This window comes from Lissotriton helveticus, chromosome 7 (assembly GCF_964261635.1).
Source record: "Lissotriton helveticus chromosome 7, aLisHel1.1, whole genome shotgun sequence".
Classification (NCBI taxonomy): Eukaryota; Metazoa; Chordata; class Amphibia; order Caudata; family Salamandridae; genus Lissotriton; species Lissotriton helveticus.
Genome location: NC_136068.1, coordinates 454,302,891 through 454,317,833, shown reverse-complemented (window position 1 = coordinate 454,317,833; position 14,943 = coordinate 454,302,891). Strand labels below are relative to the sequence as shown.

At 48.2% G+C, this 14,943-nt stretch overlaps 1 protein-coding gene across 1 annotated transcript in view; it reads left to right on the top strand.

Annotated features, from left to right (window-relative positions):
* MVP (major vault protein) overlaps positions 1-14,943 on the top strand; it is a 133,382-nt gene that overhangs the window by 111,244 nt on the left and 7,195 nt on the right. Inside the window, exons 13-15 of the mRNA XM_078652398.1 lie at positions 369-580; positions 7,274-7,390; positions 14,205-14,331. Of these exons, the coding sequence (XP_078508524.1) occupies positions 369-580; positions 7,274-7,390; positions 14,205-14,331 (456 nt within the window). The remainder of the gene's footprint in view (positions 1-368; positions 581-7,273; positions 7,391-14,204; positions 14,332-14,943) is intronic.

Below are 14,943 nucleotides of genomic sequence, written 5' to 3'. Positions count from 1 at the left end.
TCCCCCACTCCCTTCGTAGTGGCCATTAAGGATGGTCCCTCCCTTTCCACATTGCTGAGAGGTATCAAAGCAGCAGCTGTAGGATAGTTTTCTTGTATATCTCCACTTACACCATAAATGATCGAAAGCCGTACGCCAGAAACTATTCCAGACCAGTGTACAATTGTTGGCAGTGAGGGGTGTAACTTTTGTGCTCACGTTTTATCCTCTGCCCCTTGTAGGGCTAGCTGTGAGATGTACCCCAGTGCTAAGGCAGGATGTTTCTTAATATCTGCTACTTGTCAGGGGATTACAGCACTACTTCTAATTGAGGCTGATTCTGCCCTCCTCCGTTGAAATCTTTGATTCCTCCACCTTTTTGCCTACAGAACTCGAGCCGCATCATCCGCTCAGCAGTCTTTGGCTTTGATGACAACATGAAAGTGCGCGACATCTTTAAGTTCCCCCAGAACAACCTGAACATCACAAGTGTGGACATCCAGTCCGTGGAACCAGTGGACCAGCGTACTCGGGATTCACTGCAGAAGAGCGTGCAGCTGGCTATTGAGATTACCACTAATTCACAGGAGGCCACGGCCAGGTACGGCAAGATAGAGTGCATAGTGATACACAGGGGATGCATAGTCACTGGAGGAGCCCAGCATAGCGGGACATCCTAGAGTATTGGGGAGAAGTGCAGGTAGGAAGTAAGCACCAACACACAAGGGATCAGCTGCAGAACAGTATGGAGCAGGCCAGCTCTAGTACCTCTAACTTCCCGAAAGCCACAGCCAAGTACAGAGAGGATCTGGAGTATACAGAAACACACATACACACATATGACACATGGGCTTGTGTATGTGTATGTGTGTACGCACACACAGATACACATCCGTTCTGATGTGGCACATAAGGGTTGAGTAGTTGTGCATGATAATTGGGCGGCAATAGATTCTGCAACTAGCAGAGGTGAATAACACTTCTAATGAGGCTTCTGCTATGTACAGAAGAGCATGAAGGACACACAGACCACACAGGGATTCATTGGATACCTGTAGTGAGCGATAGGCAATATACTGGGATGTCGCTGCAGTACTGTTTGCGTCTAGCCATCATGATGTCCAGAAACTCAGGGTAACTGCCAGGTACAGCAGACAACCGGTTGGGAGCTAGTCTGTTGAGAAAAAGGCATAGTTTGAGGAAACATCAGGTACTTAGGGATGTACACAGGGGTGGGTTCCAGCATATTGAGGACTTGATTCTGAAGAGCTTTAGACATCAAGGCCACCACGCTCTAGTAGTAGGTGGGAAATAAAACTTGGGTGCCACGGTTTGCAATGCCACTCCTGCTGACTCACAGAGGAGGGTGGCTGGCAATGGGTGCATCAATGTAATGTGGGAATTTTCACTCAGGAGCTTAAGACAGTGACTCAGGAGTTGTGGTGGGGCTGCTCAATCATGCCCTGGCCAAGGAGTGGAACTGCCATGGACCCAGAGCCCAGTTGCTCTCTGCCACATAGACACTATATGGCAAAGTTGTTATGTATTGGCTTGAATGGACTGCCTGATGACGATATCTGCAAGAGACACATTAGTAATAGATTCCTTACTTTAGAATATCCCCAGGCGTCAGACTGGATCTGGAATGTTTTCGTCAGTAGTACCCCTATGCGTCGGTAGAACTCGTCGTACGGCTCCTTCTACGTTGTTGGTCTCGTAGTCAAAGAGATGACGTTGCTGGAGCTACTTAGACGCGCCCATGCGCGCTGACATCAGTTCTTTCTTTTTCCGCGCCAGTAAGCGCAGATCTGGAGAGAGCAGAACCCCCAGTTACTTTTTGACTGAGTTTTTTGGGACTTTTTGTCTCTATTTTTTTGGGATAAACTTCTACTTCAGGTGCATAGGGATGGCCATTTTTGAGTCTTACGCGGCCTGTCCCCGCACAATGTCGGTGACTGACCCGCACAGCGAGTGTCTCTACGGCCTGGGGCGCGACCACGACTCGTCGTGTCCCCACTGTGGGGCCATGGCTCTGAAAACTTTGCGGGAGCTGTCCCGAAAATGGCTAGAGGCCCAGGAGTCTGCTCGGTGCCGTTCCAGGTCCCGGTCCCGTGGGAGGTCGAGGGACCGGCTGCGGAGCAATCACCACCATTCCAAGTCTTTGCACTCGGAGTCAGGTAAGGCGAAGCACCAAAAGCTCAGTTGCTCTTTGCCTTCCCCTCGCCTGTCGTGCGACGCGGCTGAGGGTGCAGGTGGCGCCGCCCCCACGGCTCCGGAGGAGCCTCCGCAGTTGCCGATGGCCTACCCACCCTTCTGGGTCCATCGACGACTCTGGCCCAGCTGCAGGAGTTCCTGTCAGCCATGGCACGCGTGTTCGGACCATTCGGCCCAGCCGGTGCGCCTTCGGGGCCTGACTGGGGGTTCTCGTGCTACGACGTCGCCGGCCCCGACGTCGACGACACCGGTCTCGACGCCGAGAGACCCCATTGATCCAGGCATGGATCCCCGTCCATGTCAGTTGGCCCTGGACTACCCCCACCGACATTGCTGGCGTCGGCCGCGGTCACGGCCGATGCCGTCCCTGGCTTCCTCCCCGACGTGAAGACGGCGCCGGAAGTGTCGACCAACGCAGATTCCAACGGCGATAGGGAATTTCTATCCCTTTCTTCAACCACCTCAGTACGTTCCACCTGTTCGGCATATGGAGGACGGGGAGGACTGGGAGGGGTCGCAGCACAATGCGAGTCAGACCCGGAATGGGATGAGGATCTGGGGGATGCAGGTGACCAGGATTATACTCCGGAACCTGGCTCACTGTCTCCTTCTACCGCAGCTGCGGAGGAGGGTGGCTCCTATTCTATGGTGTTACATAGGGCAGCCAAGGCTCTCCACCTCCAGCTCCCTACCGTGACAGTCAGGACTAACCTCCTGACAGAGGTGCTTCAGCCGGCGTCCTCTTCTACAGAGCCGGTGCTGCCCTTTAATGATGCACTCTCGGACGTTCTTTTGGGCCCCTGGTCCAGGCCCAACACAGGGGCTCCTGTGGATAAGAACGAGGCCCGGCGCCATCGCCCAGCCCCGGGCGACCCCGTTTTCCTCTCCCAACACCCTACCCCAGAGAACTTGGTTGTCCAAGCCTCTGCGTCCCGGAGCGCGTTCCCTTCCGTACCACTGGACAGGGAAACCAAGAATCTGGAGCAGTTTGGGAAGATTTTTTTCTTCTGCCAGTTCAGGACTGCGGTCTGTGAACTATGCATGTCTCTTGGGCCGCTATTCCTATTCTGTCTGGGATACGGTGGCGCAAGTGCTGCATCAGTGTCTGGTGGAGGCTCGGACGGTACTCACCCAGGCAATTGCTGAGGGGAGACTCGTAGCAACGTTCACGATCCGTTGTGGTCTTGACACTGCTGATTCGCTGGGTAGGGTAATTTCCACAACAGTGGCACTACGCCTCCACGCCTGGCTGAGAACTGGCCGTTCTGGGGATGTCCAGAACACATTGATGAACATACCCTTTGATGGCACTTGCCTGTTTGGCGATAAGGTGGCTTGCGTGTTGGAGCGCTTTAAGGACTTGTGGGCTATAGCCAAGTCCTTGGGCCTTTCTGCCACACGCACTCCTGCTTCTGCTTTTCGTGGTCAAGGAAGGGGCGCCCAAACATGTTCGTTTCAGAGCCACAGGCCTGAGTAGCAACCGTATCAACGCGGACGTGGGACCTGCAGAGGTGAGTCACGGGGCCAGCATGCAAGTCAATTCACCACCCCCCTTGCTGGTTGCCACTGCCTCCAAACCTTCTTAGGTGTTTCAGGCCCACCAAAAGCCAGTGGGTGGCAGGATTTGCCATCATCTCCACCACTGGTACACCATCACATCGGACAGGTAGGTTCTGCAAATTGTCCTAAGGGGTTACTCCCTCCCCTTCGAGACAAACACCCCAGCCATGCCACCACAGTATCACCGCATGTCGGGGGATCATTTGCCACTTCTCCAGCAGAAAGTTCCGGCCCTCTTGGCCAAGGGGGCCATCAAGCGCGTTCCGACGCCAGAATTAGGTTGTGGTTGTTACTCCCACTACTTCTTGGTTCCAAAGGACAAAGGCCAGCGTCCCATCTTAGACCTTCGGAATGTCAATCGCTTCCTCCGGAAGGAGACGTTCAAGATGCTCACACTTGCTCAGGTCTTGTCTGCCTTCGACCCGCAAGACTGGATGGTAGTGTTGGACCTGCAGGACGCGTATTTCCATATCTCCGTCCTGCCTGCCCACCGGCGTTACCTGAGATTCAGGATATGGCAGGAGCATTTTAAGTTCCCCCTTTGGCCTTACCAGCGCCCCTCGGGTGTTCACCAAAGTGATGGCAGTGGTCGCAGCTCATCTGCGCAGATCAGGAGTTTCAGTCTTCCCCTTTCTCGACGACTGGCTGTTGCAGGTGAGCTCGCCCGGGCAGTCGTCTACCACTTCCAGCCTACGGCTGACCTCCTGCGTTTGCTGGGGTTCTCCAACGTGCCGAAGTCGCACCTGATTCCCTTTCAGAACCTCCTCTTCATCGGAGCGGATCTGGACATGCCGCAGTTTTGGGTTTATCCTCCCGAACAGCGCGTCGGGGACATTTGGGCTATGATTCTGATTTTTCAGCTTTTGTCCTGGGTTTCGGTCAGGACGACCTTGAGGCTGCTGGGCCTCATGGACTCCTGCATCCTGCTCACCAACCATGCCAGATGGCATATGCGGGCTCTGCAGTGGGAACTGAAGTTCCAGTGGGCGCAGCATCAGGGGAACCTGTCTGCCCACGTCCAGATCTCGGAGGGCACTGCACAACAATTGCAGTGGTGGCTCACGAATCAGCATTGGGTCAGCGGCAGATCACACTCCCTTCCCCAGCCAGAGCACACAGTGGTGACGGACGCGTCCCTCATGGGATGGTGTGGCCACATGGCAGAGGCAGAGATCAGAGGCCTCTGGTCTCCGGCGGAGTCCCGGCTCCATATCAACCTTCTGGAGCTCCGGGCGATCCTTCTTGCACTGAAGGCATTCCTCCCCTCTGTCAAGGGGAAGGTGGTGCAGATGTTCACAGACAACACCACTGCCATGTGGTATTGCAACAAATCAGGCGGGTGGGGTCGTGGGCCCTATGTCAGGAGGCTCTGCGCCTCTGGACATGGCTGGAACGTCAAAGCATTTCCTTGACGGTTCAACACCTGGCAGGTTCTTTGAACGCCAGGGAGGACGAGCTCAGCCGCCGTGCCTGATGGATCACAAATGTTGTCTTCACTCAGAGGTGGCGCAATGTCTCTTTCAACAGTGGGGAGAGCCTTGGTTAGATCTATTCGCCACCGAAGAGAATGTGCAATGTCATCACTTCTGCACGTTAGAATTTCCAAGGCGGCACTCGCTCGGCTACGCTTTTCGTAACGAGTGGAGCTGTGGTCTATTGTATGCCTTTCCGCCTATACCACTTCTACCCAGAGTGCTGAGGAAGATCAGGTGCGACCGGGCCCAAGTCATTCGTGTGGCTCCGGACTGGGCTCGAAGAGTTTGGTATCCTGAGCTACTCCGTATGAGCATGGATCCCCTGATCCGATTGCCTCTTCGGGAGGATCTTCTGTCGCAGCAGCAGGATACGACCCTCCACCCGAACCTGTCCAGCCTCCACCTACATGCGTGCAGATTGAGCAGCGACAGTTGATTCCTTTTGACTTGCCTCCTGAAGTCTGTGATATCATTCTGGCAGCCAGGCTTTCCTCCACAAAATCGGTATACGCCTGCAGGTGGAACAAATTTGTGGCATGGTGCACAGCGAAGGCTGTGGATCCCCTTTCTGCCCCTCTTTCAGAAGTTCTTTAGTTCCTTTTGAGATTTCTCAAAGGCATTTTTTACCTTTTCCCTCCTATTCTGTTTGTGATGCCACAGTGGGACTTAAATCTGGTTCTTACTTTTCTGATGTGCGCTCCTTTTGAGCCGCTTCACAACTTTCCTCTTCATTTGTTAACTTTGAAGACTGCTTTCCTGGTTGCCATCATCTCCGCTAGGCGCATGAGTGAGCTGCAGGCTCTTTCCTCTAAGCCTCCTTTTCTGTCGGTTCATCCGGACAAGGTTGTGCTTCGCACTTGTCCTTCCTTGTCAAAGGTTGTCACTGCCTTCCACATCCGGCAAACTATCATCTTGCCCACTTAATTTCCGCCTCCGCACCCTTCCAGAGGAAGAGAGGCTCCATCGTCTGGACCCAAAACGTGCGCTTTCATTTTATTTGAATTGCACACAGTTCAGGGTGGATGACCAGCTCTTTGTTGGCTACGTGGGCGCCAAGAAGGGCCGGGCTGTACATAAGAGGACGATCTCCCGCTGGGTCGTCATGTGTATCAGTTTGTTATTCTTTCGGCTAAAAAAAAGAACCTCCGGTGAGGTTGCGCGCCCATTCTACCAGGGCGACAGCAGCTACTACTGCATTCGGACGTGGTGTCCTCCTGCAAGACATCCGTCAGGCAGCCATGTGGGCCTCATTGCACACTTTTACCAAGCATTATTACCTTGACAGTCAAGTTCGGAGGGACGGCTTCTTTGGCCGTTCTGTTCTTCGTGACTTTCTGGTGTGATCTTGGTTTGCAGACCCACCACCGGGGTTGGAATTGCTGGGGTATCTATTCTAAGGTAAGGAATCAATCACTAACGTGTCTCTTTCAGATGCACAAGTTACTTACTTGTGTAACAATATATCTGTAAGAGACATTAGTTAGTGATAGATTCCTTACCGTCCCACCCATCCTCCCCGTTCTGCGAACTGATTTCTAGGGTTAAGGTCATCCCTTTCAGGGCCCTAGTTTCAATGCACCAGTGGTCAGTATCTTGCATTGCTCTGCGTTCCTGGCGCAGAAAGTCGTATACAGAACTGACGTGCGTGGGCCCGTCTAAGTAGCTCCAGCGACGTCATCTCGGCGACTATGTCGCCAACGACTTACACAGAGCCGTACGACGCACAGGGGTACTGCTGACAAACTTTCCAGATCCAGTCGGACGCCTGGGCATATTCTAAGGTAAGGAATCTATCATGAACTAATGTCTCTTACAGATATATTGTTACACAAGTAAGTAACTTGTGCCTCAGTTGCCCAAAGGAGTACCCTTCTGAACCTTTATTGCCTCTTTAGGTGTATGATACAGTTCTATGGTCTATAGAGTTAGGAATTCAATATGCTGGTGGGGGACACCTTGCAATGTCCCCTTAATCTCTTACTGACCTCTTGTAGAAGTGTCTGGCTAAGACCACCCCCTCTAGACTTTACTTCTCCCCCTGACAGGCATGAAGCTGAGCGACTTGAGCAAGAGGCTCGTGGACGCCTGGAGCGCCAGAAGATCACAGACCAGGCCGAAGCAGAGAAAGCTAGAACGGAACTCCTGGAGCTTGAGGCACTGAGGTATGTGATGCCAGGGCTAGGATGAGAAGTACTGTGGTAAGAGAGGGGTTGCATTTTATGTCTGTTTTCGTGGTTTTCTTGTTCTGATGCCATTTCCTGTTATGGTTCTGGGAGAGATGTCTTGTGATTTCTCAGGCTTGTCAAGTGGTACTAGTAGAAGCTACCCACGGTCTGAGCTCATAGCATTGAACTTCTCTTGGTGCACTGGCTTCCATGTCTGATAATATAGCTTCTATACTAATTTACATAGTAATACATATTTCAGCATATGTACTGCCTGCCTTCAGTGATCTGTACCTCCGTCTATCTATCATCATATATAACCAGAGGCAGCTGTTATTGAGTAAGCGATGCCTCTTAGGGTGTAGGAAAGATCATATGACACTGGGTGCAAGTTATTGGGGAACGAAGGTTTTGCTTGTGATGTAAGACATGGAATTTTGCAGTTGTGTGAAATGTCAGAGGACCTCGGGTTTCCATTACGAATTTTAAGAGCAGTGGATTAGGGGAAGGGCTTAGGGTGCACTCACTAAAATAATTGATGGGATTTGTGGTTAGACCAAACGTGTATAAAGTACATATTAAGATCACAGGAATCCAACCAAAGTTTAAACCAGCATTTGCAAAGCCAATAGGTATTGCCTGTGGGCAAGCTTTTGGCTTTTAACAATCGGGTGGCAGTGGCAAACGGGGTGAGGAGGGAGAAACAGACTGGGGCGGGGGAGAAGAAACCAGGATGAGAGCGCGGGTGGAAGGGAAGACTAATAACCATTGTGTTATACCATTTAGCAAAAGGTAAACATGCCATATTACTGTGTATTAAAGGTTTGAAGGGCTGGGACAGCGTCAGTAATACAGCAAATCCTGCTTCATGTGCCACTGGCCCAGTTGACTTTTATAAAGATTGTGAAAAGCCCTTTAGAAAAAGGAGGAGCTACCACGTGACTACACGCACTTAGTGAATGCGCAAGTTCCCTTTAGTAATAAGAGAAGATGCCACATTATTACGCCTCAAAGGATGGAAGGTGTGGGATAATTTCAGTAGCACAGCAAGTCCTACTTGTTATGCTAACTGCTTGAAAACCAAAAAGACAACATTCAAATAAAAAGAAAAAAACAAGCCACGGTAAACATAGTAAATGATGTGTTGGGAACGTTAAGGTTCCTTGCATGAATGCCAACAGCTACGCGCGTTTTGAACAAAAAAGAAACATTTTAAAAAACACATGGAGGGAAATGATGGAAAAAGGGAGTTTACAAACAAAAATACTGTGCCTGTTTATAAACTCAAGAGGCCATCAGATGAGCGCGTTTTAGTTGGAAAGATAATTTTTTTTTTGTGTAGGCCACAGGTGCCATGTGCAGCTAGATAAAGAAAGTTAGCTTCAAATAATTCAGATGCTTGTCTAACTTAAAAAAAAAAAAAAAGTTTTGGCTCGGAAACTCTTGAACTTAAAAACAGTAACTATCTTGTTTGCAATCTTCCTTTGACGGTTTCCTCTTTAAAGTATCCTAAGTACTTGCTCATATGACACAGCAGCTTACTACCCAGACGCAGCCTACCAGAGGTTGCTCCACCGCAATGCCAGAGGAGTGTCAACCCACTGTCTGGCTCAGAGCCAGCAAATGAAAAATAAAGCAATGTTCTAGCACGGTTTTATTTTTCATTTGCCGGCTCTAAGCCAGCTTGAGCATGGGGCATGGGAGGAGGAGTGCTATGTGCACTCCGTATGTGCGCATATGGGTTTGGCCAGCCATCTCAGGCGGACCAAAACACACATGCAAACTTAGGTTTCTCCAGCCCTCGCTGTATTGAACAGCCAGGCTGGAGAAACTCCAGACTCCCTGAGCGGAGCGTATTTGCAGCCTGCTCAAGCCAATCCCTGTGCTTCTCTCACAGCATGAGCAGTGCGCGGATTGCACAGTGAGTCTGTCCTAGGGGCTGCTCGGACGAGGAAGAGCAGCGGGCAGCACCTTAAAATAAGTTATTATTTTTATTTTGTATTATTAACAGCCCCCACCCGCGCTACCCCGTGCTTCCTCCATCCGCCCCCACCACCCTTTGTTTATGGCGACCGCCACAGCAGCCTACTACCCAAGCATAGTCTGGGATTGTTCCGCCTAGTCACAGCAGGCCTGTCTCCATTCTGGAGCCCCAATAAAACATGTGAAAGAAGTGTGAACGATTCACATTATAGTGAGCTAAAAATAACAAACAAAGCTTGCTGACGCACACTGTTGACTAAAACCTCCTGCTGCACTCCACAACACCAAATGTAATTACAAAAGGGTTATGATTTGTAAAATGTGATCTACGTCTACTAGTTTTTATATGTAAACAGAAATTGTATTAAAGGTGGGAGGGGTTGGAGGGAGGTAGGAATCTGAACAAAATGTATCGTATTACCGTTAATATAAGAATAAACAAGACACAAAATGAAAAGCTTTTAGACTCCAAGTGAAAATATAAACGAATTACAGTTGCGGATTTGAAAACCATCACCAGTCGGCTGCGCATGTTTTAAACATTTAGCAATGAAATTTTGTTTTAAAAGCTACAAAGCGGAGAGGCTGTAGTGTAACGGCTAAAGCGGCCGAAATTGAAGCTGGTGAACTGGGTTTGAGTATTGGCGGGAGGCATAACATCCTTTGATTCTGGGCAAAAAACGTACTCCCTCTGTGCCACCCAAATGAATATGCCCATGTTTAAGCTAAAGTGCTCCAATACCTTCAGGTTGTTTTAGTGCACATCTGACGGGATCGTGTTGTACAAAATAACCCCCGAACATGTTTAAATACGAAAAATGTGGTGCCCTTTAGCAAATATACGAGATGCCATGTTACTGCGTATTAAAGGCTGGAACAGTGTCAATGGCACAGCAAGTCCTGCTTCACATGCAGATAACTGCCACTGGCCCAGTAGGCTTTTTTAAATATTGCAGAAAACCCTCTAGGAACAGTAGGAGATAGCACAGGACTACACAGGCTTAGTGAATGCACAAGTGCCCTTTAGTAATAAAAGACAATGGCACATTATTACTCAAAGGATGAAAGGTGTGGGACAATGCTATTAGCAAGGCAGTACTGCTTGATTGATATGCTATTAACTTCCAATAGCTCTCCTAACCATTCTGGAAAGCCTTTAACTGAACAGCTAAACGGTCCAACTTGATGCTAGTGAACTGGGTTTGAGTATTGGCGAGTGGCTAAACATCCTTTTAATTCTGGGCAAAACAATTAATCTCTCCGTACCTAGAAAAATAAATGTGTCCGTGTTTAATGTAAAGCGCTCTGATTCCTTTGTGTTAAGGCTGAGCACATTTTGTTTTGTCGTACATCTGACGGAATCCTGTTGTAGGAAAGATGCATCATCCTATATGAATATAAACCTTGGTAAGTATAAAGATGACCAATGTAGAACCCTTTATTATAAAAGATGCCACATTATTACGACTCCAAGAATGGAAGGTGTGGGACAAGGTTAGTAGCACTGCAAGTCCTGCTTGATGTGCTACTAACTGCCACTGGCACAATAGCCTTTCATAACCATTACAGAAATCGTTTGTAGTAGCGACTAAAGCAGCCGAACTTGAAGCTCGTGAACCGGATTGGAGTATCGTGAGAGGATCAACATCTTTGTGATTCTGGGCAATTTACTTAATCTCCCTATGCCTCCCCCCAAAAATGTGGCGTCTGTAATGTAAAACGCTCTGAAAACTTTGGGTTCAGGCTGAGTGTGTTTTGCTATAGCAGTAATCAAAAAAGATCGTGTTGTTGGAATGATACATCATCCAATGTACAAAACAGCCCCCCAACATGATTAAATGTAGAAAATGAGGTGGCCTTTAGCAAAAGGAGAGGGGGATACTATATTACTGTGTATAAAAGGCTGGAAGGACAGGGGCTGTATCAACTGCACGGCAAGTCCTGCTTCACATGCAGCTAACTGCCACTGGCCCAGTAGCCTTTCATAACCTTTATGGAAAAACATTTAGCAAAAGAAGATACCATTTTGCTGCATATGAATGGGTGGAAGGGCTGGGAAAGTGTCATTAGCACAGTAAGTTCTAATTCACGTGCAGGTAACTACCATTGGCCAGTAGTCTTCAATAACCATTGCAGAAAGCCAGTTAGCAAAAGGAGGAGATACCAAGTTATTGCATCTGAAAGGCTGGAAAGTCTGGGACAGTGTCAGTGGCACGGCAACTCCTGCTTAACGTCCAACTAGCGCTGGCTCAGTAGCCTTTTAGAACCATTACGGAAAATCAGGGAGTTCATACATAAAGCGTAGGTCAACATCCTATCATTCTGGGTAAATCACTTAATATCCCTGTGCCTACCAAATGAGCGTGCCCGTGTTTAATGTAAAGAGCACAGGTACCTTCAGGTTGAGGCTTGAGTGTGTTTTGTTTTAGCGCAGTTCTCTGTACCTGATGACAGATATTTACACATACGGTTAAGGTGCATCTCCGGAGCGTTGGTATGAATCCTCGTGTATAGAAGCCTTGTCCGCAGCAACAAACCTCCAATACTATGAGAACTAGAGCCAGATGCCCTTCAGCCTCCTTAAAAAGCACAATCGAAACCGGAGCGCCAAAGACTGATATGAGTTTTCCTGCAGTGCTGAGACAAGAAGACACAGTGCCGAGCAGGGTGCCCTATGGGGACTGGGTGGGACACAAGCTGAGCTGACCGGGATATGGGGCTGCTATAATTTAACCACTACAGCCTGTGATGCCTCACAGAGAAAACACTTATAAGGGGAAACAAAATGGTCAGCCGTGCCAACTACAATCCTAAACCCTCACGAGCCGAGACACACAAAAACCAACTAAGCGCATTTTAGTCAAAAAGCGAAACATGAGCCGAGGCAAATGAAAACAAGATAATCATGTTTGTTTTGGCAGGGCAATAAAACACAAGCTGAGACCAAACAAAACCAAACAAGTGCGTTATAGTCCAAAAGGCAAAAATAACTACAAACCAAAAACACGAACAGAGGCAAACAAAAATAATAGTACGCACACAAAATAATATAAATTACCAAAAGAGTAAGACTACATGTAACAGGGGCAGGCTCCATGGGGGGGTTCAAAACACCAAAAGGAAGGACTAAATAAAAAACAGTTCACCAAATAAAAGCATGCATTTATGAAGGGCATTAACAGGAGTGAATGAAAAGTAATGGGCACGCTCGACGCCCACAGAGTAGCTACAGCATGTCTCGAAGAGACAGTGCATACGCTGTCTAGGTGAGAGCTAAAACATTTAGTAAGGACTGTCCAATGGAGTTTAACGGCCACCCCGAAATGGTACAGTAGAGTAGACCAAGTGTTAACAACACAAACCCTTGATCACGTAGTAGCAATACCCACCAGCAACTCACAAAAGAGAATCAACAACAAATGGCTAAATCTGACTTGTGCTGTTCCAAGACAATTGCAATCACCAAGCTGAGAGTAATAGGATTTACATGGGCTCAGCTGACTAGTTATGGTATTGAAAGGGAGGTGCCACAAATCTAATGCTCGTAAAGATAGCAAAATACCAGTCAAAACCAAGAAAATGCACTGAACGGATTTCAAGAAATGGGTGTGTATACCAACTGGCCTCAGAGCAGTATGTGATTATTAGACAAGCAGTCACGAGTGCTGCGACTGACTTACAGTACCCGCGCAAAACACAGTTGCAGAAAAACCCAGGTGAAGACACTTTTAATTAGATAGCAAAGCTTTGAAAAGGAAAACAGAGCTCCATATTAGACAGCTAGAATGTATTGTACAAAAACATAGTAGAAACTGCCAGAGGATTATCTGAAAAATATTGCAAAAATACAACAAAAAAATCCAAGAAAATCAGACATGGAAAGGATCCTCACTGCAGCTGGGCTTGGGATACTAAGTATTCGAAAAGCCAGCTGGCACAGAGAAAGTAAAGCGGTATTGATTGAAGACTTAGTTGACAGGGAATCCAGAAAACAGCAGAACAACTATGGGACTATGCAGTAACTTTTGACGGAATGAGCTAGTATTCCAGTGCTAATGCATAAACCTAAGGAAATTGACAAGCAAGAGATCCGTTCTAAGTCTGATCTTAAGTAATCCAGTGATAGCCCAACAACTGCCTCTGACCGTATGAAGAGGTAGTGATGTCAAATGTGAGCAAAGTACATACAGGCTGCGACTTAGCACACAGAGGAAACATGACATAATGGGAAAAGGCAGGAATAAAAAAGATCCTGCAAGAATGAGCTAAAGAGACTGGGAGTGTAGGGTGCTGGAAGAAAGACACATGAGGGGGAATGAAAACTAGTCAACCGTGGTATTTGGCAACCCCTGCATCCCCCTGTGCCAGTTCCGAGCGCCTAAGTAAAACTTTCATCCCCTTCGTTTATTTTTTTAGCAAATTCAGCACTGATTCAGTTGCTGGATCATGAGGACCAATTTCAGTGCAGAATTAGCCTTTTTCATGATCACCCTAGAGTGCCAAACACTCCCACCTAGTAAATGTAACAGACTACAATACCTATTGGCCACAACCTCGAATCCTAACAGCTACCCATAAACTGGACTAGAGAACAGCATCTCCCCTGACATGAAGTATAACAGTGCAGGTACTCCTTCATAGTGTCTGTTATTGAGAAGTGCAAAAACTATTGCAACCCTATTGAGAACTGCTGGTACTTTCCATTTGAAATTAAATTACCAGATATTTGGTACCTGCCCATTTAGAACACGGCCTCTCATGATATACAAGCTGTAGTCTCATTTGTTATGGTTCTGTACCTATTCTCATCCATGCTTCTTCATTACAGCACCCGGGTGGAGAGCACAGGAGCCGCAAAGGCTGAGGCTGAGTCCAAGGCTGAGGCTGCAAAGATTGAGGGTGAAGGTGCAGTTTTGCAAGCCAAGCTGAAGGCTGAAGCCATGGCCATAGAGACGGTAAGTGCGGGAAAAGCCCCTGGGACAAGGTGTAACCGATGATGGGTGAGCGGAGAAGCATGACAGTAGAGATGGTGAGTGTAGGCAGCATGCAAGGGTAAAGGGTTATATTGAGAAGTGAAAGTCTAGACATTAAAGTCCAGAGAAGACCGCTAACTGGGAAGCATTCAATTTAAATGTTCATAGTGGTGAGCACCCGCAACAGAGGATCGTGGTGATTATTTTTCACAATGCTTCTTTTATGGACTTGAATGCTATGGATTAATCTATAGTCTGGAGGATGGGTCTAGAACTGTTGATTATAGTAAAAAAAAAATTGAAATATATATGCCTACTGGGGGGCACAGTATCATTAAATAGACCTACAGTGCTGCACATGACCCAACTCCACGTTTAAATTCATTTTCTGCCATGGAGTATGCTTTAGGAATAACCAGTGCTGAAGAAAGTGGGGAAGCATTAAAAAAAATGGGAAAAAGCTACTGGGGTGGGGGGGTAGGGGAGGGGGAGAGGTGGGGGAGGGGGAGAGGTGGGGATGGGCATATCATGACTAGCACTGTGAACATTTTAAGATTCCTCAGAGCGCAATTCCATCTTTGTCAAGGAAAACCC